A 24,485-nucleotide genomic window follows, 5' to 3' on the forward strand; every position below is an offset into this window, starting at 1 on the left:
CTGTTAAGCAGTTTTATCACAAGAATGATGTAGAAGTTAATTTAAACTGTGCATAATCTTTTCTTGTTCTAACGCTGAGTGCCAGAAAAAGAGTCTAAGAACAAAACTCAAGCTTTTCTAAAAGAAAAGAGGTGTGACTTTTTTCTCTGAAGTTTCAAATTGAATATGGTTTCTTCTTAGAGAGAGACCTCATTCTCTAATGTAATTTTAAAACCTTGACTTTGCATCTCTAAAATTATACGCAGTTGAATATTAATTATCTTCTGCAATGAACAGATCTACCTAAAAGAGTTAAAACATAACATGTGCTTGGATAACAAACTAGCAAGGGTAAACAAAATATTTTGCCTTCTCTTTAATTAAAATGCTTTATTAAACTTCTCATGCATAAGTTTCCTATTTCAGCTTTATCAACTCTGTAAATAGGATTTTGTATAATTAAGTGCCCCACAGTTAAACAATTTAGTCTAGGTGATTCCATTAAAATACATTAATTCTTCTGAAAAAAAAGTAAAAGGAAATCAAATGTTTAAGTATATGCTGATGAAACAGGTTGACCTTCATTATAATTGTGAACAAAAAAAAAAGTCTTAGGGGGATAATTTCAGATTTCCCATATCTGCAGCAGTGTTTTAATATTCATTACTACATTCTATTTCCAGAAATATAATTATAACCAAATTGTGCAGCTTACTGTATTCAGTGCCTTGCTGCCAGCAGAGAAGTCCCTTGGTGAATAAGCTGGCTGATGTGGAATGGTTTGAACAGCTCCTAGGTGTTGGCTGGAAGCACATTGAGGTAGCCTGTTTTAAACTTAGTGAGGGTCTTTCTCCAGCAGCTCCTACTGGGAATCATGTTCTTTGCAAGTTCTCAAAACATTTACAGAACATAAGACAAGAGGATTTCCTGAATAAGAAAGAATTCCTCAATGCTTGACTAAGTAATTGTTGGGTTCCTCCCCACATTGAATGATTGCCCATTCAAAACAATATTTGAAACAGACTTTCATTTTGATAACGTTTTGTTGTTTTGAAGTTTATTTGTCAGAAGCTGAGCTGAGCTGCACTGTACCTTTGTCATTGTCAATAGGCTCCTAACAGCTGAGGGTTGTGTAGCACCTGGGTATTGACATAACTGCCCCGGTGTGAAAAAACCCAAAAACACCTAGGTATTTCTGAGTATTTCACCTGCATGTCTGAGGCTTTGATTGTGATTTCCTGTCAGTCTTGGACCAATGCCTTCATCTTATTTAATAACGAGGGAAGCCCTGCTGTGATAGGTAACCCCAGGCTGGCTGAAGCCTGGGCTTAGACCATCACTTTTAACAGCAACCACAAACTCCTGTCTTAATGGATAGGGACAGTACACAGTGTTTCATTCCTTCAGACCCGGAGACAGGAAATTAGAGATACAGCAGTACAGGTATCTACTCCAGATCAGGCTAAACAAACTGGGAGACAAGGCATGCATTTCATTTATGAGGAAGGTGACAAGGCACAGCTGCTGTGGGCACTTCACTGAAGAGAAGAGCACAAACCTCCAAGGCAAAAGCTGTGAAGTGGTATTTCTTACAGAGATACACAATTGGAGACATGAGGTGATTCTCCCTCTACCCACCCCAGGCCTTCAGGGATGTAAAAGAAAGAGTGAAAAACAAGTTCCATAACCTTTGGCAAGCATTACTTGAGTGTGTGTGTCATGGCAAGACTGGTCTTACCTTGCTGTGTTCTTGTGCTGCAGGTGATCATTCTCAGCTTTACCCACAGATCAGGCTCATGGTGAGGGCATTAGAATAAGAGTTCGGGACTCATTTCTGCCCAACTTAGTTTTTTTCTTAATAGCTCCTTAAAAATCTTTAGCACAAGGTGTGTTTGGATGTTTAGCATTAATACTGGACCTCGAAGAATTTAGATAAAGTGCAGAGGATTTTCTTTTTCTTTTAGGGCATTGAGTTATTTTAATATTTACTATGAAACATCAAAGGGATGGTTGGAATTAGAGTACTGCCTAAATGAACTTTTGTCTCATTTGTGAGACCAAGACAGCCATAATTTTAACTACAATATTTAAACCAACTACAATAATTCAATTTCTTTCATAGTGAAAGGGGAAAAACCCAAGCCTATTGTCAGTACATTTGCATGCTAAACTTTACTGTTCGCAGAGTAACTGCTTAGAAGAGCCTTGGTTTTGCCACCTTGCTAAAAGATCTGTTATTGTAAGTGTGCATATCACAGTACAAAATATGCTGAAAGGGATGGCAGAGGCATACATATTGCATATACAGCACTTTTTTGCCTCAGTTATCTTTAAATAAATGTAGATTTGAATGCTTCTAGGTTAAATCAAGATATACTACGTGTGTCAGTTTTTGTAAACAATGAGCAAGCAGGAAGGTGCATTTGTTATTTTGTTGAAATCATTCTGTGGAATGCTTAGATCTCTCAGCTTACTCTGACTCTTCTTTTCCTAAACTTGACTTGCTTACTTGGAATTGTCAGAAATTTTTTTTTCTCTTCACTCCTGACATGTACTAGCACCACCACTAAATTAACACATAAGTAATGGAATCTTTGTGAGAGAGGAGTGTGAAGTCTGACCTTTTTTCTTGTCATCACGATCAGAAAACCTTCATCTAGTCAAGAGCTGCCTCATTCAGAATCTTATCTTGGTGAGAGTATCCTGCTGGGCCAAACTGCTCCTGCTGCCAATGGATAACTAATGCAGTGCTCAGGGAGGTGCCTTAGGCCATTCCATTCCACACCAGCAGCCTGCAGCAGGGAGTTATTTCACCTGTGCAATTCCATAGGAATAGGGCTGCCCTAACAGACTTGATACTACGCTACCACCTCTTCTTTTAAGAGAAAGAACATCATCTTCTTTGATGTTTTAGATGTACCTTGAGGTGAGGACACATCACTCAGTGATAAATTGTCAGCAGAAAACAACACATCACAGAAAGTAGTAATGGAAGTCTTGTCCTTGAGTGGCAAACATAAGATCCATGTGTTTGCATTTGTTCTAGAGAGAGACAACAAACCTGGCTGAAAGGTCAGTCAGGTCTATGGGTTTACATGTTCAACAAATAACAATTCTGTCAATTTGCCATGAAACATCTCTTTCCCAAGAAGGGTTGGTATTTTTCTCCTTAGAGCCTACCACAAGGAACCTTTTTCAGCTGGAACCTACCACAAAACATCTCTTTTCCAAAAAGCTTAGCTGTCTTCAAGATCCATTTCAGAATATATAAGCCGGTCTCTGAACACATTATTTGCTAATGACGAACAGCATTACTGCTAAAGAGAGGGGCAGGTGTGGAACATAAAGCTCATTATTTACATGTTTAAAGGTACTAACAAAGCCCTTCTCCCCGTACTTCCTTCTGCAGGCAGTTGTTGGGCACAGAAAGTGTGAGAGAGGCACAGCTCCCCTTTGTGGGCTGCTGCTGAAGGCTGTGCTCCCTCCACAGCTGGGACGATCTCAGTAATGGGAGGTTACAGGCAGTTTTGTTTGCTCACAGTGACACCCTTCCCTCTCCATCATAACCTTTTAAATAGCAAAGTGTTAATAGATCAGCCAGAGGCAGAACATATTGTTTGGACATATGTGCCTGAGAGGAATGGATGAGTTCTTTGAGAACTGCTTGAGATTCTGCCTAATTACTCTGGGGCTGCTAAACACAGGCAAAGCTCTGGGGCAAAAATAATGGCCTTCATTTTCAGGCACCAAATAATAAGAAAAAGCATTGGTTATGTTCCTTTTGGAGGTGGTGTGATTGATCCCAGGTTACTGTGAATTCTGCTTTGGCTTCTCTTTGGAACCAGGAACTACACCATAACGACATACAGACTACGTATGTGACTGAGAACAAGTAAGCTTTGTTTGTGTTCCTGAAATCCTGCAAACAGGAGTTCCAGTAAATCACACCTCTGGATAAATGAAAACTGAGAAGCTATACAAATGTTTAGGCAGAATTTTTTTAGGACTGTGTGGAATTACATATGCAACAATTACCACAGAGCATGATTGATATTATGATCCCAGCTGACTGAATCCACTGAGATGGCAGACTTGAGGCAGAGACCTGTTTCAATGTTACAGCACCCAGGTGATGCTTACAAAAGCAGATAATTCTTTCTTTACATGCAGGTGCATTTTCAGTTCAGTCAAGTGTGTCCTAATCAGAACTGACAGCTTTAAAAATACTGACATTCTGTTGTACATACAAGAGTTAATGTATTTGCTGTCAGTGTTTACAGTTTAATGTATCTTCATTGTGGCCATGTCATAATCCCTGCTTAAAGGATACTTGATCTAAATCCTGCTACTTTAGGTAATAATGTATGATTATTATGTTTGTTTTATTAAAGTCCTCTAGATATTTGCTTACCTCATTAATATATTTCACTGCACATCAATACAGATTGCTCCCTATTAGTTTAGCCATGCAATATAATTAGATTTGTCTTGTCTCAAACAGAATAGTGTTTGTAAGCAGGGATATGGTGAATTGCCCAAGTCTGGGTATAATCTCAGTATATCTCAGACAGTCATTTCTTTCTTAAACTCCTGCTTACTGCTTGGGTGAATCTTTGCTTTTTGTATGTTGTCTTACCTGAAAATTGTCATTACTGAGCTTGAATGTGCCTGCTTCATTAGCATATTTTGTTCTGCTTACTGAATATTAGTCATAGGGAATGATTTGTCTAGAGGTGAACATAAAGACTTGCTTTGCCTATAGGTACATACTGCGTTTGAAGGTGAAAAGCCAAGGAGTTATATTCCCATTTAACATTCAGGCTGACCCTTCCAAATAATATTCGGTGGTTTCCATTTGCACAATTGTCCATACAGATTTTTATTTTGGAAGCTTTACAATGGCAGTGGCGTTTTGGCCCTCATTTTTATACCGTATAGGGAAACTAAGAAACAAGGAAAAATGAAATGTCCTGAACCATAAACATTTGTTCCAGAAATCACCTTGGTTTTCCAGATTTGTAACACTGACAATCTGAGCCATGAAAATTTCATTTTCTTGGTACTCACCAGACATAGGCACTCTCCACGTTGGGTGCTGGTGTTGTGTGACTTGGGTTAGGTCTGGAAAAGAAATTCTGCCCCTGAGACTTCTGGAGCAGGAAAAAAAGAATGTTCTGTAGTTTAAAATAGTGTTAGTTTAGTGTTTCCTTTGTGTATGATTTCATATTTTCTCTTTCACATTTCTTCTGAAGCCTGAGGTTGTACTGCCAGAATCCTGTAGATTTGCTTGGCCCACGAGGAAGGAGATGCCATGAAGTATCTCCTACAAACACAGGATGCTACATTCAGTGCTAGAATTCTGTTTTTCAGAGATGGCCATTAGGGCTGTTTTGATTTTGTACAACAATGAGAATAGACACATCTAAAAATCCTGACTTTGCTTTCTGAATTATTTGGACATGATAGCATTTGACTTAATTTCATATGAAAAACTTGCATTGATACAGAATAATTTAAATTTAAATCAGTACTGTAACTGCTACTTAATGATAATTGAAATGTACTGTTATTTACATCAAAGTTGATATTTTATTATAATTAAACAGCTGAACATTTTTATGTGAAACTGATATTTGCTAAATTACAGTAGGAAATTCCAACTGCCATATCACATTAGAATATTTTGGTACCAGTAATGAATATTGATTGCACATAAATAACTTCAGAGAAGTGATGGAGAACATGATAAATAGAGTTAATGTTTTGTGAATTTTTATTTAATTTAATCTGGTCAAAATTTTTTGATCATCTTTGCATCACTGACTTCTACCGAAATCTCTACTTTGTTTTGAAGCTTTCCACAAAACAAAAGGCTCTGAAATCCTTTCTTTTCTCTTGCAGATGTGCAATGGTTTGGAGCAGCCCAGGAAGCAGCAGCGTTCAGACCTCAATGGCCCTGTTGACAATAACAATCCCCCTGAGGTGGGTGCTGGGGCTCCCACTGCCAGCCCTCTCCCTCTCACACACACAGACCTAGGCTCCCTTTCTTAGCTGCACTGACAAGAAATACCATATCTGCCTGCTCTGAAAAGGCTTTGAGCTATACCCATCAATTTTTGCTGCCTCATTCATTTTATGTAACTGCCTATGGCATGGATTCCAGCCTAAAATTTTCGGATGACATGCAGAGTAGGGAGAACACTCCAGAAGTTCTCTTTTTGGATTATTGGAATGCAAAAGTGCCATCCAAAAGAAATCGTGTTCTGCTTGCATCCCTCCCCCGTCCCCTCCCAGTGTCAGTCCTGGCTTAGTCAGCTGTGAAGAGACTCAGTGATAGACAGACCTGCTCGTGTCACTGGAGACTGGAGCAAAGGACACATCTGAGAGTGCAGAATGAGTTATGCTTGGGGCTAGACACAATGGAATGAAATTGAGACTTAAAAGCAGAAGTCTCTTATCTCAAAACCATAACATATTTAGCCTGTAGCCTGTTATATTAACGAAGAGGCACTTTCTAAAGCCTTTTCCTGTAATGGAGAAATCAGCCTCTTTCCTGGAAATCTGAATGCTGAGGAGGCTGGCAAAAGACAAGGAATGGAAGGGCTGTATCTGTTCACTGAGACCAGGGACACCAGCCCAGGAAGAGCATTGTTATGGCCCCTGCTAAGATCAGTGTAACTCTATGTACTGAGCAGTCAGGGACAATTATTTTCATTCACTGACCCCAAAGAATCTTGCTTTGTAAAACATTGTTAAATGTTCTTTATTGGAAATTTGGGAGATCACTAATAGGCAGTGTGATCTAGTAGGCAACTGATTGTATTGGTAATTGCTGGTTTGTATTGCTGATTTGACATCTGACCTCCTAGGCCATTTTCATGGTCTTCCCCAAGCCTCCCTTATTTTTTTGTCTGGTGGGACCTTAAAATACTTTGAGACTCCCAAGTACAGAGCACTGTGTAACAGTTAGGTTGGGTTAATGACTGTGATGTAATGTGTTCAGTGTGCTGAGCAGTGCCTGTGTGATAGAGGTCAACTGTTTAAATATAATAACAATTCATTTCATTGTGTGGAAGTTATTTTGTTACAGCTATTCCATTTTTATTTCTCAACAGACAAAGAAAGTGTCTTCCTTTCCAAGTTTTGTTGATGGTAAGTGTGACATCATCCATAGTTAAAGCAGGATGAAGTGGAAGCAAATACTTTAATATATATAAAAGATCGCAGTTCTAAACCCTAGTCAAACCCAAGAGAACACAGCTGAGAAGTTTAAATATGGAAGTATTTAACATTTTCACTCTCCTTATGGCAATGGGAGCCTGGTCATGATGAAAAGGAGGAGCACGTAGAGCTCCCAGAAGGATTCGGGTGAAAATGAAGAACAGCTACAGATCTGGAAGGGGTTAAAAAGGGTGTAACAGTGGGCCTGGCAGGAGGTTTATGAACGTGTAAGAGCACTGTGTTCTTCAGAGCCCATTATTGCACAGAAAGGTTTTCCTGAACTGACCAAACAATGGGAATCCAATCCTCTGCTCAGGAGAACAAAGCTTTCACAAGTATCTTCAATCTCTTCTGCAGTGCTATTAGGTGTATTCTTTTAGAGGAAAAACAAGTCAATTTATTAATGCAAACAGGTGGACAGAAATAAAAAAGGATTGTACTGAAAAACATTATCATTCTCTGATTCACAGACAGCTGGAGAACATTTTACAGGGAAAATGCACACAGCTCTTCCTTCAAAGAAAATGACTACACTGTAAAGTGAGAAAAGGCAGTAGGACACTTTAAAGAATCTGATACCTTAGATCTGCCATGACTACACGCAATAGAAACCTTAAAAGAATGTGAAAAGCTTAATTTCTAATGCCATTCTCAACTCAGGGAAAACTTAATGCAGTTTAGAATAACATTAGGATGTCCAACACATTTCTCTTTTATTCCCCGATCTCACCATCTTGACAAGCATTTTCTGTTTCAGTAATTTACTTAAAGAACTAGAACAAATGGCAGGTTCAAAGATTGTCTCTCCAGGCTGGCATCTGAGGGATATCACATGGAACACTTGGCATGCACTGGCTGACAGGCCCTGAACAGAGGTGCATTTAAATGCATTCCCCGAGGGTGGCAGTGACAAGAAAGCAAGCTGATGCTTTGTAATGAGCATCTGCTGATTGTGCAGTGGGCAAGCACAAAGCAAGGCCAGCATGCACAGAACTTTAAAGCAGGCGAGACAATTCCCCCTCATGGTGCCGCAGATCCAACTGCACATTTTAATTTTACTGGGATAAAAAGGTTATGTCTTTTTCTTTACATAGCAGTCAGCTCACTCTTCTGCTGGAAAGGGGTCAGGATACCCTTTACATAATATAATACCTTTTTTTAGTTCAATCATTTTTCTTGCTCTGATTTTTTCTGTAGTGGCACAGTATGTGAGGATAAGCTGACTATTAGGCTTTTTGTGTTGCAGGTATTATATGGCATTGTCTAATACAAATAAATACATGGCTCACTAGGAGCTTATGATAGCTTACATGACTGCTCTCTGAACTCAGAGAAAAACACAGTTTTTATTATTAATTTGTATGTAGAGTCCCAAAAAGTACAGGACCCTTCTGCACATAAGAAAAAATTATTCCAGCTACCATTGCTATTGTTCTCTGAACTTTGACAGCAATACCACAACCATATTCTGATTATATTCCTGTTCAGTTTTAAAGCACTTATACTATGACTCCTTAACTACAGTAGCTATATCTGTATTTCTATTGATACATAATATTTTTCATATGCCATGTGAACATAAAAATATCTTTTAATATATCATACCTAAATGTGCTTTGCTGTTAGAATTGTTTCAGTAGTAGTACCACCACATGCTCATAGGATTAAATAGTTCTATGTTCAATGGTTCTGGCTTTTCTGCACTCTGTCCTATCACCATAGATCTTATTCCCTTACACAGGAACAAGCATGATGAAGTAAAGAAGTCAGAAAAGGGGAGTTGTAGATAGACATTCTGGAAAGTGACTTGTGCCCTGTGTCCGTTTACTCCTTATGGAAAATCTGCTGCAGTGCCACACGTCCCAAGGTCTCAATGACTTCATGGAGTCTGATAGTTCAGCAGGAAACTGAACTTCTGTGCTCAGAGTGCAGTCTCTAAATACTGCCTGAATCCTTGGCTTACATGATGATAAGTAGATGTAAAAATGTGTTCCTAACAGGTTAATGAATGCAGTTATGTTAAATTATTGATATTTTGTTGTTGTAGAGTTTTCTTTTTTTCTTATTTTATGAATACAAACATTAATTAAAAAATGTTTGGACCTAGTCTACTTAGTCTAGAAATATCTTTGTTTTTGTTACATTGGTAGATCAGCAGAAAACCAAGTAATCTCTATTGCCTTGACAAGTGCAGAAATTTGCAGTTAGATTTTTCAGAAATACTTATCTAATGTTTAAGCACCAATATTCAACATAAAATTCCAATCTTTGCTCACATTAAACTAACCTTCACGTCTGAAACCTGTTCCTTCTTCCCTTCCTCATCAGTAAGCTTTTACACATGCTTGCAGTCAAGGGCATGCTTAAATGCTCTGATGAGCTGGGACCTCAGCCAAGTCTGCGTTTTTGCATTATTTAAAGCAGACAGACATAAGGGAAGAAAACACCCAGGTGACCCAATTTGACCCTGGCAATTTTCAGCACCATTCCATCCTTGCAGTAGATGTCGTTTCACCTGACAGTTGCTTACATTGCCTTTTTGATGGGAAATGTATGTTAGAAATGTTTTCTGCCCAACATGTCTCTTTTTTTTGGTCTTTTTTTTCTCTATTATCTACTCCTGTAAGCATTTTCTGCATGCTGTTGATTTATACATGATGTAGTTGACTTTGTTGCTAGTACAATGATTCTGCAAAACATCATTTTTTAAAGTTAGGAAGAGACAATGCAATGACATCCAACCAAAAAAGCCCCAATCTTTAAAGACTCCAAATAAATAACATTAGGATTATAAAATTGCTTAACACGCTAGATTATTTCCATGCTCATGAATTTTTTCATCCAGGTTAGTTAAAAACACCATTGCTGTCACAAACAGGCAAGACATGAGAAGAAGTGGTTGTTTCCTTTGTAGCATCCATAGATTGCACAGACCCCAAAGATACCCTGGGCATTTTGCTCAAGGTAGTAATGATTGTATGAGAATTTGCACAGAGAATTGTGGTTTTACTTGTCTTCAGACACAAACATTTCAGGAAAATTAATCTAAATTACCTACTAAGGGAGTTTACTTAAACTGATTTAAACATGTGGGTAAGCCTATTTCAGAGTTAAAGCAATCTTGATTCAATTTAGCCTCATTTACTTAGCCCGAAGTGAATGAAAGAAAACAAAATTAAAGCTACTTTAATTTCGAGTGAGCCTGTTGATGCAGGTATCTAATGAAGTTTTGCTACCTTAACATTAAATTCACGTTGTTAATTAATTTTCTTCTCTGCTGCCCTTGAAACAAGATGTCAATATCATGCAACATTAGTATTTTGTTGTATGCTGAAGGAATTACAGATGTATGAGACAAAGTTTTAGACCTGAAAAGACAAATGAATAATACCATCGGAAGAGGCATGATACAAAATACACCATCCATCTGCTGTAAAACATCATGTAGAGATGTAAGCAAAGAGAAGCAGTGATACAGGGATGGGGTTCTTGTGGAATTTTCATTTTCTTTGATTTCTTTTAGGGAATTAAGGCTTCAAGAACAAGGATTGTTTTTTGAGATATTGGAAGTCTTGCCCTTTATGAAGAGTTTCAGTGACTTCTAAATTACTGGCTTCTCAAGGTTTCTTTGAGGGTTTTCATACTTTGAGTGGAGATTGTCAAGATATGTTTTTATGCTTTCCCAATGCTTCAAAAATTTTAAATTCCACAGAATTTTATTCTGAGTTATAATGCAAATCTAAACCATTACTGCTTAACTGGATTTTGTAGTTTTGTTTTAACCATTACTGGATTTGTAAAGATGTGAGCTAAATCAAATGTGTTCTGCCGTATATAATTATCCTTTTGAAGATTATAACTGTGATGTTCAATAGCAAACCAAGTAACTCTGATTTGTGTGAGCATTTTTAGTTAATCTCAGGTGTCTGAAGAGTACAGGACTGGTATAAATATATATCCACGTGTTTATATACCTTGGGTACGGAATTACAAAGACTGTGGGTTTTTCAGGGGGTTGAGGTTTCTGGCAGGTGGATTTGAGATCTGCAGGGATGAATAAGTGTCAGCAACACTGCCTAAAGAGGAAAGTCACTCCTTTTAATCATGTTTATATTCTGTTGGAAGACTTCTGCTAAATTAGAATGGGAATACAAAGGATAGGAAAGCTCACTAAAAGATATATGTGTAAACCACTATTTCAGTACATTTAATCAGCATAGCATGCCATCTATTTTTTTCTTTTCCACATAATAATCTTCCACATTGACTTGATTAGAAATAAATTGAACACCGAACAATAAACCTTTCTTTAAAATTAACATTCCCCTTCAGTGTCATTTTCTCTTCACACAAGATTTTTATACTTAAAAAAAATGCATTAGAAGGTCATCAAGTGAATCTAGCTCAAAGAACATTTCTTTTATAAAACTGTTGAGGAATAAAAAATGTTCACTATCAAGAGATTTCATCCAAACTCTGGAATGACTGTTCTTTACTGTCAGTCTAATGGAGTTGGATGTAAAGCTTAACAGCTGACTACAGAGGATGATGAGCACAGCCCCAGTGTTAGGAAGGTTGTTCAAGCCTCAGTATCTGTTATTCAATCTCTCATCTCCCCACTCCTTGGAAAGGCAGTGACTGTAAATGCCTCCTGTCAGTTCCAGGACCTTGTGAACCTGAGGACCTCATCGATGGGATCATCTTTGCAGCCAATTACCTGGGCTCCACCCAGCTGCTGTCCGAGCGCAACCCTTCCAAAAACATCCGCATGATGCAGGCGCAGGAGGCAGTGAGCCGTGTCAAGGTAGGGCATCTCTGTGGCCTTTAACACTCTCTGGTCCTTTAACAGCTCATCCCTGGCTGCTGCAGGAGCTGCAGCCTCACACCTCTCCCGAGATGCAGTTAGGTAAGTAGAGCTCAGTATTGTAAATACCATCAATTTACAGTGCTTACTGTAAAAACACATACGGCAAAATACAAATTATTCTGCAGTCTATTCAAAATTCTTTGGAAGCTGTTTAACAAATTCAGGTATGAGACACAAACTGCAGATTGTAATTACAAAATATTCCAGTGGCAAAGCACTGGGATATTTGTTTGACTGTAGTTTTACTCTTCTGTTATTACTTCCTTTCACTTACTATAAATTGAGAAAATGTCTCAATATTATTACTTATATTATGACTTTTTAAAGACAAGAATATTAATTGTTATTGTGTTTGGATTTGGTGTTATTTACAGTGAACAATTTCTTTGTAAATAATGTATAATAGACTGCTTCGTACAGCTGTGTAAATAAAATAGTTTTTTGATTAACAATCTAAGTAGGAGATTTCAATTTTAGAAGTTATTTTACCTCTTCTGTAAATACCTCATCTGAATAAACACATTGTTAGAAGCAGATTTAAATGCTAGGAGAAAAAGTATGTGCATCGTCAATGAGATATTTAATTGCTAAAATTTGCGTGGTTTTGAAGGAAAAGAGTTTGGAAAGGCCACTTACAAGAGATTGCCATGACTGATGATTGATTCAGTATTTAGAAAGAAATGGAATGCACGAAAGGTCCAGTTCTTTAAACTTCCCAACCCTTTCTGTTTCTGTTTAGCATATTGTGATACCTCAAGCTACAGTAAGTAATTGTTGATTGCAAGTAACTCCCTAAAAACTGTTTTCTGTATTAATAACCAACTCAAATCTGTCAGGGGTACTTGAGTACTCCAGACCATCATGGCAGGGAGCTTAAGCTGTGTCCTGTTCAACAGATACATGTAGATGTGTGAGGAAAATGGAGACAAAACCCTGGGTGTAGGATGCATGTGCTGCCATTTTTGACTGCTGTAAATTTGGCAGGATAAGTGTTGGGAGCAGCTGATAACAGACAACACTTTGGTACCAATTCTTTTGTAAGCAATTGAAAATGATCATGCCATGAAATCCAATTATGCTTGAGAACTGCACAAGGTATAAACGAATCTCTCTTGCACATTCTTCCCCCACTGCTCCCAGTTTTTTAATTTTCAGCAGTCTGGATTCACAGTCAAAGTTTCCCTGACTTCCCACACTGTCTTTTCTCTTTCCCTGTGTGTACATCTGTCTGCATTCTTTTTTTATGCTACTCCTCAGAGGATGCAAAAGGCGGCTAAAATCAAGAAAAAAGCGGTGTGTAAACTGTTTTTCTTGAATGCTAATGTTTATTTACATTTTTGTTGTCCTTGTTTTCCATGGAGTGTCATGTCTTTCATTACAGATCCTCATAAAGTTGTCATTTTGGTTTCTTCTTTGGTCTGCAGTAGAATAGTGAATGGAGTAAAATGAACTCATTTTCGTCATTGTTCATTTGCTGGAGTGCCTGTCTGCTGCCCTTCTCCTGTTGAATACCTGTGATTTGTTTACTCCAGATGTACAACCATTGTTATCTGGGAGGTGGTTTTGAATGTAACGCTTATTTTGATTTTACTAACCAAAGCAGTAAGACGCACTTCCTGTGCCTGTGACTGACTATATATTTATTAAATTCTTGTTGACATTTAAAACCAAAATAAATTCACCACATAGTAGCTGGAACAATTCATACAGGAAACATTGCACTCAGTTAAAAACAATACTTCAGATAACTAAATACAGTTGACAAAAATATCACCATAAGGATGGAAGCAATACAAGTAGCCTCTGCCAAAGTATGAGCTTGCTTTGTATTTTGCTGGAAGATAATTTGAATAAAATTATTCTAAATGAATTATAGGCGTAGCTAAGCCTTTATAACTCCAAAAAAGATTAGCAAATACATCATTCTCATCATGAGCCAGACCTGGAGACTGGTGCCTGCCTTTAGCCCAGGCTCAGACAATGTGGCCTTTTTATTGTGAGGCTGCTGCCAGGGGTGCTGCCCAGTAGCAGCTGCAGTGGTGCCCTGTGGCCAAGCAGCTTGGAGGACTCCGTATGTTCCTGCTGGAATAGAGAATTAGGGAAGTTCTGGGACAGTGCTTCAGTGAGGGGTAGCAGCTGCTTTGCCACCTCTTGTCCTGTTTTCTCAAGTGGACAGAGCCAGGACTCACATTGGAGTGTGGTATTACACTGTAATCCCATGGCTCTGTGACCATGTCCCTGATGGGGTATGGAAGTGTTTCCCTAGTGAGCAGTGCTCGGAAGAAGTGGTGGTCTAAAAGTGCCCTGATGGCCTTCTGTGATATGAGAGATACATTAGTTCAGTGCTCGGTTCTTTATTTTCTAAGAAAAAAACCAGAAAGCTAAAAAAATTGTCCTAAATCTCACCACAGTACTGAGCATCAGTTTGCACTTCTTGTGGTGAGCTCACTGAAGGTGGCAGGGGCTAAACAGCTGATGTCATCTTCTCAGTTCTCCTACTTTATCAAGTCTGGTGCCTCAAGTGCTGAAGTGCATCAGTGAGAAAGTGAGGAAAAAACAGCCATACTTTTTCTCCTGTTTTGGCTATAAATAGAGAATTTTGATACTGGAGCTGTCAATCCCATAGGCTCCAAAAATTCCCTCTTACCCAGAAGATCAGAGTAGGCTTCGCTCTGTCTATGCAATAAATGTACTCTTTGCATGTCTTTAGAAACACCTTTGAGTAGCCAGCTCTGTAATGGTTTAAAGTGCAGTTGCCTCACATCCCATTATGCTTGAAGCAGTCAGTGAATTTGTCATTCTGAAAATTAAAAATCCCCTTGTAACAAAGCATTTGTCTTTTAGACCTCAGAGGGAGATTCCCAGGCCTTGACTGAAGTGGATCTGTTCATCTCCACACAGAGAATCAAAGTTCTAAATGCAGACACACAGGTAAGCTGGATTTAAACTCTCAGAGAATAATGTTGAATTAGACTGTGCTCTTACACCATTAATGGGACACTTTATTGAACCAGGATAAATTCAGGTCTTCAGAGTATTCAGAAAGAGCTGCTATTGTTCTAACACTGACTGACACCTGTTTTGCTTGTTTGATATATTGGAAGATATGTTGCTATAATTGAGCTATCATTCAATTCAATGAAAAAAAGACTCAAAAGCCTTTCAGAGTGCATGTACACCACTCCTCTGGAACAGCTCAGAACCCAGATTTACAGTCCAACAGGGAAGTCATTTGCTGCTTTGACTAAGCCATTCATACAGTGCCATTTTTAACATTTAATCTCAATTTTTTTCCATAAATCACATTGAGCCACCATCATCTTGCCTAAGGTAAATTATTAATCATTCATATAAAAGCAGCATCTGGAGACCACAGCAATGATCAGCCTCATCTTCTAGGAATGCTTGTGTATTCAACAAGAGGCGATCTTCATAAAAAGGAGGTTTTGAGGAATTTTCAACTAAATACAAATAATTTATACATGGATCCCAATATTTAGTAATCTCACAAGATCTCTGAACTTTGATCATACTTATAGGAAGTCTTCAAATTTTCATTCTTATGAGAGATATTGAAAAGGGTGATTTTAGCAACGTTTTGTCAGAAGTAAATCATGTCAACTCAATCAGGGGTTTTTTGTTTAGGGGATATATTTGTCCATGGCGCAGAAGCAGCACATGTAATCACTTAGATAAGGCTTTAATATCATACAATATTTTTTAGATTATATGATGTATATATATATCTAGAGATAGAAGCAGGCTTATAAAACCTTCACAGTGTAGTTATGTCTGATATATTGCCATCCATGAGTGAGACTCACAAGCATGTTTCTCTAATGTAGTACTGTCAGTATTTTCATAAGTAACTTGGAAAATAGAGAAAATGCTTATTGAAATTGTATCTTGGTGTATCAGATCAGAGTTCAGAAATATGGCTGAATGAAGAAATGAGCTGAAACTTTAGGAGACACTTGAACAAAGATAAATGTAGCACTCTACATTTAGGGTTTTGGTTTTAATTATGATTGTTTTTTAAACAATGGAAACTATGAAGCACTTTCTTCTTCCTGAAATCTAGGAGAAGATTACTATCCTTTAATAGGAGGGTAATGATAGTAGCTCCAGGAAATTGATTATTTTTATTTTAATGCAAGCAAATGTCCTTAACATGCCACTAGAACTCCCATGAGATGAGTCAGATGAGCAGAACAGCCCATCTAACATGGGCAGCAATATTTACAACCTGCCACCCATAAATCATCCTGAAACTGCATTTTATCCCCCATAAGCAATACCACTATTGGTTGTGGCTCAGCCTTTTCTTGACCTCATGGTAAACATGCATCATCCAGAGATTATGTTATCAAAGCTGATGGCTACTTTTTGTATTAGCTGAAAATAACATACTCATAATTATCAGTGTAAAGATGACTACAGGCAGTTATTGATAAATGAACAGCTCCAGTTTATAGCTGAAATGTATGGCAGTTAACAGGTACAGTGTCTTTGTTGAGTAAGGATTAGTCTTAGTGAAAGTTGCTCTTACTTCTTTAAATAGTTCAGCATTTCAGCTGAACACCAATCTTTTTAAAAATAAAAAGGGAAGGTCCTTTGAAGTAGCCCATAAACACTGGCAAAAAACCTGGCATCTTACTCTTCTGATTCCCTGAGATTTGTAGTGATGCAAAATGCAATGCTCCATCGTGAGTGGTGTCTGATATCTGAGCTGTTCAACCAGGTGAAAATAGTAATAGTGGAAATTGCTCTAATTCCAAGCTCTCTAGTGTTTGCCCTGGGGTTTTTGGTTGTGTTTTTTGGTTGGTTTGGTTTTGTTCAGGTTTTTTTACAGTGTTTTCAGAGAGCTATAACAGAATTATTCCCATGACTTTCCAGCAGTTTTGGCTTGCTAACACTTTCCAGTGCTAGTGAAGTTTCTGGCTGGTGTAGTTACTATGGGTTTATTTCAGCTGGGGTGGCAGCTGGCAGAGACAATCTGTACTTTCATGTCTTTATCAATTCCACAAACCCTATTTCTGCAGCATGCCATGTATTTTAATCTATCTATAGTGTTGTACAGCTCACGTGAGGCAACAGCTGAGTGAAAATGCAAAACTCCCATTGAGAAAATGACATGCAGCAAGGTTCAAAATGCTGAGCAGCACCAGTCAGGTGCATTCCAGGCTGGAAGGGAGCCAGCACTGGTGTTTCTGTTGCCCTGAACAGCACTTGGAGATGGTGCCCCTGCCACTTTCTGGTTGCTTGTGCACTGAGCCCAAGTCAAGCACCCGTTTCACAGGGATGAAGTAGGAGCAGCCTCATGTATGGCTGTGTGCCTTGTTGATAGGAGAGGGATTCTTCCCTGTGCCACAGCTTTGTGGGGTTGCACTCAGTGCCCCAAACCAGCAGAAGCCACAGCAGCTTCTCCCAGCTTCTTGCTCAGGCAGTGAAGAGAAGCTGGGGGAGAAGCAACTGGGGAAATGAAAAAAGAAAAATAAAGATGCAGAGCTCACAAATGTGTATGTGCAGATCTCTGGTGCATGATGGGCTCCATAAAATTGCCTGACTCATTAGGCTGTCTAATTCACACTCCCACAGGACTACAGCACTTTAAAGCTTGGAGGAATGCTTAGGTTTTTTTCCTTCAGCTGTTCTTTGGGTTTCAAGAGAAATAACAAAGAAGATTCTAAAATAATTCCATGGAAAAGAAGGGAGAATCTGAGAAAGGGCAATCTAGACAGGAGAATATGGTTTCAGAAAAGCCTGAGAGAGGCTGAATTTCTAAGGACAACAAGGATGCAATGGATGGGACTAGAAAAAGGATAAGCGAAAGAACAGAGAGGCAAATGGGCAGAGATGAAGAGATTTATGGGAAAGTAATAAAGGAAAGAGGTGGAAAAAAGATGTTGGTAATGGAAAATTGAGTACAATGGAATATGGAGAGAGAAAGGAAAAAGTCAAGACACAAGTAAGTCAAAAGTAAACTCATGTTTACAGTCACTAGATAGTATTTGCCTTATTCTTAACAGGCAAAATGTGTGAGGGATGGGGGAAATGATTGCTTTCACCCCTACAGGGGGAAAAAAACTCAAACCCTTTGAGTAGCCTCTGTGTGATGGTATGGGCAGAAAGCCTTTCTTGGCAGGTGAGATGAAATGCTTTCATTTTCCCAATGCATTCACTCTTGTGCACACTGCATGTATGATTACACCCTTACACAATACTTGGTGCACACTGCTGAAAAGCAATTATCTCTGCAGAGCTCCCAACATCCTGCTGAGAGATGTCCATTATGAAACATTTCTCCATTCTGACAGAAGTGCTGTAAATCCTCCTGAGTCCCCACAGCCCTTAGAGACACTCCCCAAACCACCTCTTAACCACCATTACTTTTCGTAGCTTAGGGATAAGCATTATTTCAAGCCCGAGAAAAATCATTACAATAATTTTATGGGTAGTGATTATCTTCAGCAGGACAAGAGGTTCTCAGAAACAATGATAATTTATATTTTGTCTGTCAAGTTAAATTGTACTGACATTCTTAAAAGTTACTTTTGTTGACTTGAAGAACAATCCTTCTTCCTTAGGCCTTAGAAAATTATTCAACTAATGCTAAACTAGTGCCAAGCTGTTTACATAAAGAGTGCTGTGGCTTATATAAATTATTAAAGTTGTGGAATATCTTGTGCCACGTTTTTTTGTTCCAATTAAGATGGAATTTGGTGGATGCTTTTAGCTGTTCAGGGTGAGGGACAGGGATGGTCAGGACACATCCTCAACTAATTGGATCAGTACAACTATTCAGCTTCTTGTTTCTAGTTTGAGCAGTAGATAAAAGCCTGGAAAAACTCTCCAAACTGACTAGTGGCCCTAGACAGAAGCAGTTTGCAGATGTGCCCTTTCTATTTCTTTAAGAACAGTTCATCCTAACAACAGCAAAATATGTAAAGAAATAACATAGTTTTTCAACAGCAAGAAAATAAGTGTAAAACAGTAGCATAGCTCTTCATTCTTGCTTTACAGTAGCAACCATGCTGAATTTGCTCAGGCAACACTTCCATTGAGGCCAATGTCTTCAACAGCCACTGTGGTGCCCTTGGGAACTGGGGCCCATCGAGTGTGGAGGGAATGTCCGGTCTGGGCCCACAGGAAGGGCTTGTGTAGCTTTGGTCTGTCCAAAGCTGTCAGGGAGGGGGTAGGTGCAGTATCTGTAGGATTCAGCAGGCATGGAGGAGTGCCCTGTTTGTCCGTGCCCCGTGCAGGAGACGATGATGGACCACGCGCTGCGCACCATCTCCTACATCGCCGACATCGGCAACATCGTGGTGCTGATGGCGCGGCGCCGCATGCCCCGCTCCGCCTCGCAGGACTGCATCGAGACCACGCCCGGCGCACACGAGGGCAAGAAGCAGTACAAGATGATCTGCCACGTCTTCGAGTCAGAGGATGTGAGTAAATGGAATCACTTTATTTAAACAACACAGCTTGTGGAGAGGTCTCTAAAGTCAATGGCCATTCACGGGCAGAATTAATCTGTGGGATATCAGACTGAGTGTTCATCCTGGATTATATCCTTTAGTCCAGGGGGTTGGCACAAAATGACACATATGTGCCTCCAGGCACTTGGAATGAGGTGGAACCATTCTGGACTTCTTTTTAACTGAAGCCAGGTTGCTTCTACTGCCTTGGCAGGGCTGCACAAGGCTGCCTGCTACCCAGTCCTGGTTCCCTGTGGCTACTGAGCTGTGGTTCTATCTGCTCTCAAACATGCCACGTGATCCTGTGGTGTTTAGGAACACATTCAGTTGTTTATTTTTCAGTTCTCTTTTCTCATCCCTAGCAAAGATTACTAATTAGAATTTTTATATAGAATCCTAGAGTTCTGTCCGTCTCTGCTGTACATCCTGTTTCACTGTTGTGAAAAGTGCTGATGTGCCATCCCATACCTCTTGTGACAAAAGAAGATAACCTTGCTTTACTGGTGTTGTATATCCAGGTTTGGGATTGTAGTGAATTAGGTGCTTGTGTCTGAAGGGCAGAGCAAGGAACCTCAACCTAAAACATTTATGGAAAAATATACCAGGCCAGTAAAACAGAAAAAGCAAAATTTGTTGCTTTTTAAATTTAAAAAGTTTCTAAAAGTTTAAAAGTTTCTAACTTGACAGTAAGAGGCAGTACTACATATTTCTCATCACTGGTATTTTAGGAACAGCTATAGATACAATTTCTAGGTATATATTTAGATATAATACCAATTTTAAAAATGGAGTTCTTTGGGTCAGACAGTCATGACTCAGAGGTTGCATATATTTAGAGCTAAGCAATCCATTTGCATTATTTTAAAGCAATTAAGCCTGTGAAGGAGAAGTGGCATTGTCTAAAGGTTAGAGTGCTAGACTGGGCTTCTTCTGAGACCCAGTTAGCTCAGCTCTGTCACAGCTTTGCTTGGGTGACCTTTTCAAGCAACTTAATTACATTATCTCTAAGTTATGCATAATGCTGAAGACTTTCATAAACGTTCACAAGACCTCGGAGACAGAGATGAAATTAAGATGTGAGAACTGGCTGTTACTGGCAGCAATAGAATAGAGTATGACATCTGGAGATATTGGTTTTGGGAATACAGAATGAAGGCAAAAGCAGAGGATGAAATACAGAGAAAGCAGTGGCAATTGAGATCAGAAGGACTCAGTAAAGACTGGTGATGAACTTCAATAATGGAATGATATGCAAATGTCCTGAGTGACTTCTGTGCTACCACACTGCCCAGGGCAGTGGTCACAGCACCCAGCCTGACCCCACTCAGGAAGCATTGGGACAGCTCTCAGTGCACTGAGTGGAATTCTGGGGACGTCCTGTGCAGGGCCAGGAGTTGGACTTGATGATTCTGATGGATCCCTTCCAACTCAGCATATTCCATGATTCTGTACAAACCTCTTGGTGTAGAGCGAAGGCTTGAAAATGCACTTTAGGATATGAAGAAACAGTCTGTGACTGGCTAGGCTACTTATGTCCTTGATTTTCTGAAGTAATTTTCCAGTCAAGCAGATTGGTGCTCTTGTGTACAGCAGCACAAATGAAATAGGGAAGCAACCTTTTAGCATCAAAGAAAACACTTGATCAGTAGATTGTAAGCACATACAGATTTATAATGTCCAGAAAACTCTATGCATTTGAAATGCATTTAAAATGTACTGACTGTCTAAGAAGTTGTGTTGCATTTCCAGAATATAGGTTTGATTAGTACTATTTTTAGGGAGTGTAAGGTGCAATTAATGTTTCATATCAACAGGAGTTACTCATATGCCCCAATTACCCCACAAATGATGACCCAAAAATATACAAAACTCAACATGGCATTCTCCTATGAGCTGCAGTAAACTCAGAGCAGGGAAAAAATTATTCAAATGTAGAAAAGTGGACCCCACATTCCTTGTACTGATCTCTGTTTCTCTGTGTTCCCTTGCCATCTAGTGGAATGTGCAGATAATTGCTCCAAAATTTAAGAAGTACAGGGGGTTTGAATGGGCGATCTCAACATTAGCAAGCTTTAATCGCGGCTCTGGCTGCATTCCTGAAACAATCCCTGACATTGCTAGTGGAGGTGTTAATGGGGATAGCTGTCCTGGATGTGCAGTGGGTAAGCAGGGGCATCACTGGATTGCTGGGAATGTGGGACAGGCATGGTGGCAGCGATAGGGGAGCAGATGGCTGTTGAAGGAGTGTTTTCAGTCCTGGAAAAGCAGGGTGGAGAGGCAGCAGGTGACACCACAGCCAGAATCATCAGCGCACACACGTCTGTGCAGGCATGTGCCCGCAGAGCATCCCTGCTCCCTGCACACAGCCTGTGTTCAGAGGCAGGCTTGTGGCACTCTTCCATCAGCTCTGCTCCGTGCTGGGCCGGGGCCAGCACTCTCCAGTGTTTATTGGAACGGGTACATGAGCAGCATATGGCTGCTTGCTACTGAAACCTACTGAGGGGAGAGCAGCAGGGGATTTTAATGGAGTTTGCAATTTGATTTTGGATGTAATGGGTTCTTTCTGTCCAACAGACCTTAAAGCGACTTTATATCCATGCTAATGCAGAAACTTTCAGGGTCTTTATTCTGATTCTGTCTTACAATCCAATCTCTCTCCTGGTTTCTTGTGGTTTCATTGGTAAACTGTTAATCTGTCCGTTCTCTGAGCTGTTTTTTTCTACATTCTAGGCACAGCTCATAGCTCAGTCAATCGGTCAGGCTTTCAGTGTGGCTTACCAAGAGTTTTTAAGAGCCAATGGAATTAACCCAGAGGATCTCAGTCAGAAAGAATACAGTGACATCATCAATACCCAAGAGATGTACAATGATGATCTCATACACTTCTCCAATTCAGAAAACTGCAAAGAGGTAAACTAGTTTTGGATTTTCATTTCAGATTGATCCTTTTTTTTCAGAGTCATGTAGTTCTCAGAAATATCTTTCGACATTTATAAGGATGATGTTACAATTTCAAGATGTGTCCTTTGTCAGTCCTGTGTATTAAAACCAGCTTTATGGGTTATTAGGATTTCTTGTTTTCATGCTCAGGGTCTTTCTGTTTCCATTGCTCAGAACAGTAATAAAGTACATTTACATCTGAGCTAGATAAGCTCTGTGCTACTCACAGTACACAGTGTAAGATGATTTCACCAAACCACTGACACAGAAAGAGCTGACAGAGTTGTGGCTTTCTGCAATAGATAACCTCAGCAGAAGTCATCAGCCAGTCAAAAGCTGGCCATCAGCATTCCCTGTCCTTGCACATTTGAGAGAAAATAATACCCTGTATTTGCTTCAAGAGCAGGGTCTCTGCTTTAACTCTTGCTCCACTTCACAGTTGTTAGCTGTGCTGTGGTTCCTGACAGCTCAGGAGAAGGCATCATTTACGTTGGATCGGGGATCTTACATGAACATGCTAGGCATGAGTATATTCAATAATTAACAGTATTATTAATAATAATGTTAGTAATCATTGAGAGATCCTTGTCTGAAAAGAACAGCCAAGCCCTGAGATCAAGAGATAACCTGTGCAGTACTGGCAGGAGTGTAGCTGAGCAAAGCCTGGGTTGCAGGCACTGCCTTAGCCACAAAACGTTAGAGCCTCCCCCTTGGCTGCCCGGTTCCATGGACAGAAACTTCCTTAGCCTGATTCCCCTGGCAGTTCCACCACTCCCTGCACAGGTAACCATGTGTCGGTGTTTTACTTGTTAAACCTCGATGACCTCCAACAAACAAGTGGAGGATGCCCCTGAAAACAACCAGCTGTGTGTTCCACAGTTAACACTGAAGTCATGCCACTGCCTAATGGCAAAGAACAGAATTTGGTGTGTGATTTGTAGATGTTATTCGGGAACAAGTGAGATACCCATGCTCAAAGTCAGACGAATCAAAGCAAAAAAATGTTTTTCCTTTTTAATTGCAGCTCCAGCTAGAAAAACAGAAGGGAGAAATTCTTGGGGTGGTGATTGTGGAATCTGGATGGGGATCCATTCTACCCACCGTTATCCTGGCCAACATGATGAATGGAGGCCCTGCAGCACGTTCAGGAAAACTGAGCATTGGAGACCAAATTATGTCCATTAATGGTACCAGTTTAGTTGGTCTACCACTTGCAACATGCCAAGGGATCATAAAGGTACCCCAAACTTACAACTCTATGCTGTAGATTGTGAGCCAACAGAGGTGTAATCTTCTGACTGGTGATCCTGTAGATTTCCAGCAGATACAATTTTTCATAATACTGCAAAAAACCCCAGTAACCTGTCATTAACAAAAAGGAGAATCAGAGATTCAGGAGTGATAATGCACAGAAATTTAGGGCTGGAGAACATGACTGCAGTTTTGTTACTGGGCTATAACAAATGCAGCCAGTCTGCAAAACTTGCCTAAATTAAGTTATTCGGCTCTCTTCAAAGTTTCAAGCTTCCTCACAGCCTCCAGAATAAAATATGAGGATTAAAATCTCCTATCCATTTTTGGGCTCCATGCAGATAAAATGGATGGAGGCTGGTAGGCTGCAGGACAGATCAAGTGAGCAGATGAAGAATCTGCAGATGGAATCTCAGAATCTTTAGTCACAGAAACTAAATCTGATGGCTGTGCAGCTTTACCAAAAGCAGCAGAAGCAGGAGGTTAATCAGCCAGATGCTGGAAAACGGCAAGCAGTAGTCAGTTTTGGTTGTTATTGAAAGATTTGTTAAAATTTCTGTAGTAATTAAAGGCAAAATTTTAATGTTTTGTTGAGCCAAATATCTTGAGAAATAAATAAGAGAAATGTATCTCAAAGTTAACAACCAATTTCTTTTAATTCTCACTGTTTTTTCTCAGATCAGCTGCTTATAACACTCGCAATTAGGAAATCACAGATGAGGGCACAGTAAAACTCCTTTTGGAAACAC

General features: G+C 39.5%; 1 protein-coding gene across 3 annotated transcripts in view; it reads left to right on the plus strand.

The window, feature by feature from the left end:
* The window catches only part of APBA2 (amyloid beta precursor protein binding family A member 2), an 83,774-nt gene that overhangs the window by 50,354 nt on the left and 8,935 nt on the right, over nucleotides 1-24,485 (plus strand). For all 3 annotated transcript variants that reach the window (XR_010082372.1, XM_063412547.1, XM_063412548.1), the window contains 7 exons: nucleotides 5,881-5,961; nucleotides 7,095-7,131; nucleotides 11,859-12,004; nucleotides 14,912-14,998; nucleotides 19,330-19,515; nucleotides 22,276-22,455; nucleotides 23,510-23,722. Coding sequence is in view for 2 of the 3 variants with exons in the window: in XM_063412547.1 (XP_063268617.1) it covers nucleotides 5,881-5,961; nucleotides 7,095-7,131; nucleotides 11,859-12,004; nucleotides 14,912-14,998; nucleotides 19,330-19,515; nucleotides 22,276-22,455; nucleotides 23,510-23,722 (930 nt within the window). In the remaining variant the exon portion in view is untranslated. The remainder of the gene's footprint in view (nucleotides 1-5,880; nucleotides 5,962-7,094; nucleotides 7,132-11,858; nucleotides 12,005-14,911; nucleotides 14,999-19,329; nucleotides 19,516-22,275; nucleotides 22,456-23,509; nucleotides 23,723-24,485) is intronic.

The sequence above is a fragment of the Prinia subflava genome, chromosome 15 (assembly GCF_021018805.1).
Source record: "Prinia subflava isolate CZ2003 ecotype Zambia chromosome 15, Cam_Psub_1.2, whole genome shotgun sequence".
NCBI lineage: Eukaryota > Metazoa > Chordata > Aves > Passeriformes > Cisticolidae > Prinia > Prinia subflava.